General features: G+C 37.0%; 1 protein-coding gene across 1 annotated transcript in view; it reads right to left on the bottom strand.

The window, feature by feature from the left end:
• The window catches only part of LOC104524001 (heat shock 70 kDa protein 12A), a gene marked incomplete at its 5' end in the record, with an annotated part of 42658 nt that extends 40859 nt beyond the window's left edge, over positions 1-1799 (bottom strand). The window contains one exon of the mRNA XM_010166744.1: positions 1714-1799. Within this exon, the coding sequence (XP_010165046.1) occupies positions 1714-1799 (86 nt within the window). The remainder of the gene's footprint in view (positions 1-1713) is intronic.
• Positions 1800-5069: the final 3270 nt, after the last annotated feature.

The raw sequence follows: 5069 nt of genomic DNA, 5'->3' as shown, positions 1-5069 counted from the left end.
CTCTTTCCTCCTGCCTGTGCTAGAACATGGAAAGCTCTTTCAGCTGCTTATAGCTAAATTCAGTCCTTCTCCCTGCCTTCTACCCATAGTCCTGCAACCCCTGAAAAGCACAGTCAAGGGCAACATGGGAACATTAACTAGAAGAGATGTGCTACAGCCCAAATCATAATGATGTGATATAAAGCACAGCATGGATAAAGAAGGAATTGTACCACTCCCCAGTATGCTGTTGGCTATCGTAAATCCTATGTAAAGAAGTACTAAATAATGAACAGCAAGGAACGACTGTTCACGTGCTGATGGTGGCTAAAGCACTAACAGCTGAGCAAGACAGGAAGAGAACGAGCTGGACACGCTGGTGAAAGGACTATGTGCTACAGGCAGGCAGACAGGGAAGGAGGGGAACACCTGCCTGCATGAACATCATTTGGTCAAAATCACCATGGAACAGACCTGTTGACCTATTATTACACAGGTCATGTCTGAATCCTCCACCACTGCTGCTCAGCCTGTATCCCCAATCACATTTGGAAGCAATTGTTATTGTCTTTTACAGAGGAATCATCAAAGGTCCTCACTCTGTGAGCAGTGTTCCACCATCTTCCTCATGTACCTCCGTTATCTCCACGCTTGCTACTTCCAGGCATGGAGGTAGTTTGTACCCTTTCTACCCTTACATGTTCCAAGATCACCCCATAGGCCTGCTACTTAAAAGTGACAAACAAGAGTGATAAGGTTTGGTTCCAAATAACAAACAACTCGTTTGGATTTTCCTAATAAATCTTTTCAACTAGAGCAATATGTTATTTATATGTCTTCTGCAAAGAGCAAATTAAGGAGCAAATCTAACCGAAAGAGGATATAAATTTGTCAGTATGAGAGAAGTAAAAGCAAGGCGTTCTAGACTATATGGAGAAAGAAGATAATAAAAGCAAAAATTTATGAGAGAGAACTCTGGAAATCCTGAAGAGGGATGTCATACAACTCTGAACTTGATTGGGAAAGCTAAGGAAGAAATCTGATAAGGGTAACAATGTGTTCTGAACACGATCCCTTGCAATATCAAGAAATACACTGCGTGTATACTGTGTTACAGATGACCTTAAAAACAAATGTGACTTAGTTTTAATGGGAGGTTCTCAACCAAACCAACATGTTGTATAAGAGATTAAAACACACTACCTTTATGGGATATTTGCTTGCTTCTAAAAGCTTACAGAGGTGTTTATTTTCCTCAAGAAACTAAAATATTTCTATTTCTATTTTGAGCTTCTCTCTCTCTATGTTGGAGGAAGTTTTTTTTTTCTCTGATAATTGAGATTTTATTGCTGAATATCATATATATCCTTCTTTTCTTTCTGAACAGAATTGAGACTTTTCAGGGGCTGCCTAAACAAACCAGTGATAAAGTCAGGGACAGAACTTGGGAACCCTGAGGATTAAGAAGTCCCTGTGTTTGATATAAAAATATACAGGAGCAAATCTATCAGCTCAGCAAGTAGACAAAAAAAAAAGAGTAAAACCAGGACCTCAATGAAATGAATGAGAGCTCTATCACCAACTCCATTGTGACCAAAATTTCAGTTAAGACCATGGATAGCATAAAGGGATCGCTATGTCAGGAAATGATGACTTACTAAAGAAGTTACATCCCATCAAACATGCAGGAGAAAGTAATGCCAACACATAGTATGTTAAGAGTACATTTCTTACCACAATATGTGACGGAGACAGTGGAGTTATTCCAGGGTCTCCCAAACTTTTGGCTGGTGATGAATAAGTAGATGTGGAAACTGCATCTGAAAGAAAACAAAAGATCTTCAGCACCAGTAAGCAGAATGAGTAGGATATAACAGTTGCTTGCATACTGCTATGTTATTTTCCTGTTGTAATAAATCTGCTAAAAAAGAAAGCAAATTCCACAGCCACCACGTAAAATATATTTTTTGCTCTTACAACATGCTAAGACACAACTGCAGTTCTGGTTTGTCTGACCTTCATGACTAACTTCCATGCTTTTGCCTGTTACATTGCTACGCGTAATTTTAAAAGTCTTTCTAAATATATTCATTCAGAAGTCATAGTTGATACAAGCAGCTTGAACACTACACACTCACATTAATGGCCTAAGATTTAAATGTGTGAATGCGGAAACTAAAGACAAATTGTGAGATCAAAAAACCACAGACTTATTTTAAGAGAAAAAGAGGAGCTGATGTCAATTTGACAACATACTAAGAATAAGTTGCCATTATTCCATCATGAACCTTTATTCTGAAACTTTCTAATAGTGTCTCTGTTTCTATTCTCCAATACACTCTGCACTGAAACATCTTGCAGCTGTTAATATCACTGCAGGACAGAATCCAGCTGGGAAAAAGGAAAGTATTATTAACAAATCATCAAAGAAATATTTCTACCCTGCATACAACACTGAAATTTCATTTAAAGGAACATACCAAATGAGTTACAAATACTGCAATGCACTATTTGTATTTTTCCTTCTTATATTTACCCAATTGATTATAAAAAAAGGAAATGGCTCATTAAAACAATTAAACACTGATGACTCAGATGGATTTACATAGAACATATTCTCTTACGAAAACTGCAATAGTTTATCAAAATGGAATGTAGAAAAGGTGCCACACACCCTGTTTATGCTCATACACTCCTGCCTCCAAATTTAAGTCTTGAATTTTTTTTCTGCAGAATACAAGCTAATTAGACACTGGCCCAGGTTGCCCAGGGAAGTTGTGGATGCCCCCTCCCTGGAAGTGTTTAAGGCCAGGTTGGATGAAGCTTTGAGCAACCTGATCTAGTGGAAGGTGTCCCTGCTGATGGCAGGGGGGTTGGAGCTGGATGATCTTTAAGGTCCCTTCCAACCCAAACCATTCTATGATTCTATGTAAATCAGAATTATTTAATAAGTCTCTAAAGATTAATAGTAATAACAAATATTAGATAACACATTTAAACATGTTTTTATCACCTACTTGGATGTAGCACACAATAAAATGCATATTTATCTAGAGCATCTAATTCCTAGACATGACTGACAAGTCAGAGCATTATTTTAAGATGACACAGAAGGTGCACTCCAAGAAAAGACCTTAGAACTACCTAATGAAGAATCCTGTTGTTCCTGGTAATCAAGTATGTGTTGTTTTCCAGGGAAGATGAAAAAACACTGCAGTAGGCAACTAAAGGATAATCCGCCCACAGGAAAAATCTTCCTGCAAATCTCAATATTGCTCTTGTGACAACGTTTATTTCTGGTCAAGTTAGAATATGCATGTTCAGCTTGATCTTCAGAAGGATTTGCAGAAGCAAAATATCCACATTTCACATAAAAGTTCTTCAAGAATATATTGTGTTACTCCTCTTATGGTAAAGTGCAAAAAGCCACAGGTCAAATGTGACAAGCACAGAATCTGCTCAGCTCATTAAGATATATTTGGATCAGATGCTGTTAGCAGCCTCTGATTCTGTTATCAGCCTCTACTGTGCAATTTCTTCCTCTTTTTAAAACAGATTAATTTTCATACTATCAACATGGCTTTTTTCATAGAATTCAAGAACAGTATTTAAGCACAGGAAAAAAAAAAAAAAATTGAATTAGTAATAAAGCAGGTTCCTTGCATCCTGCTGCCATTCCTGACTGGACCAGAACCAATACTTCCTGAGCAGACCAGAACATCATAATACTGATTCAGCAGCTTTGGAAACTGATACCCTTCCTCTACTTAGGATGCTGCTTTTGGAGCACAAAAATGTGGACTTCAAATCACCATCGATGTGTTTTCAGTGTTTCTCTTTGTTACTAATTTTTTCATTACCTGTTTCAACACTCACATTTCAGCAATCTATTTTCCAGCTTGTCTTCAGTGATCAGCCTGGGTGTACCTTGAGAAGTTATTTATACCTCTATATGCAACTCAGAAAATCCTGTGTGACAGTACACACTTTTCCTCCTTCACCCCTCCCTCTTGGAGAGCAGTGATTAAATAACCAGTGCAGTATTCATATTCATCCAATGAAACTGAGTTAGAATTTATATGACTCAATTAACTTGTGATTATGCAGAGGTATAAAATGTGTACATGGACACTCACTGTATATACAAGTATAAAAATATTTGCTAATAAATAAAAAATGTTAAGTAGAGATCAGAGTTTTGTCTTAGCTACCTGCAGAAAATAGTTCTTAAAATAAACTTAGATATCTTCATTGAAAAATCTTTAGAATAAATTGTCCATTTCAGTTTCAGAATGGTCTTGAAAACTTACACATAAAGTTGGATTAGTGAAAGGACTAACTTTTCCTAATTCTCATCAACTGCTCAACTCTGCTGGAAGGTCAAGTTCTTGGTGATTTATCAGTATTTTTTGACTGGAGGAAAAATATCTTCCAAATCCATGACCATTCTAGCTAAACAAAGTAATTCTATAATAAGCCTACATGTCACCAGCCTAGAGTTTTGTTGGATCACAACAGGAACATCATGGAAGGCCATGCCACAACCTATAAAGTAGCGAACTAAAATTTTAACCAAAATGTCCTGTTACAGTGATTCTATAGGGTTGCTATCACGTTGACACAAGCAACAGTTGCATTACGCTGCAACTCATTTCATGAGCCTGCTAACTAATCCCGTGCAATAATTGGGGCAGCCACGATTGATATATTGTAACTCAGCTGTTAAAAGAGGCCCTGACATTACCAGAGAGTTTGCAGAGCTAATAATGAGTGAGTGCACTTCAAATGCTGGGAAGTTAAAAAGTCATTTATCAGAGCAGTTGGCATTTACAGAAAATAGCTCGCAAGCCAGTCACCTTGGATTTAATGACAAGAGTTCTTGTCATTAAATAGTAGTGAAATAGTTGTTAAAAGCAAATGAAATTAGAAAATTTGTAATATTATAGATGATCTTTTGAGGTCCCTTCCAATCCCTAATATTCTGTGATTCTGTGATTATACTATCTATCTAAACTGAAAGGAGTTAAAATATACTTGTGCATGTGGGAGGTTTTATAGATTGTTGAGTTAGTGTTTGCTTAGGGAAAAAA

This window comes from Antrostomus carolinensis, unplaced genomic scaffold, assembly GCF_000700745.2.
Source record: "Antrostomus carolinensis isolate BGI_N321 unplaced genomic scaffold, ASM70074v2 scaffold12154, whole genome shotgun sequence".
In the NCBI taxonomy this organism is placed as follows: domain Eukaryota; kingdom Metazoa; phylum Chordata; class Aves; order Caprimulgiformes; family Caprimulgidae; genus Antrostomus; species Antrostomus carolinensis.
The sequence above is the reverse complement of the archived record's forward strand: the minus strand, read 5'-3'. Positions and strand labels throughout refer to the sequence as shown.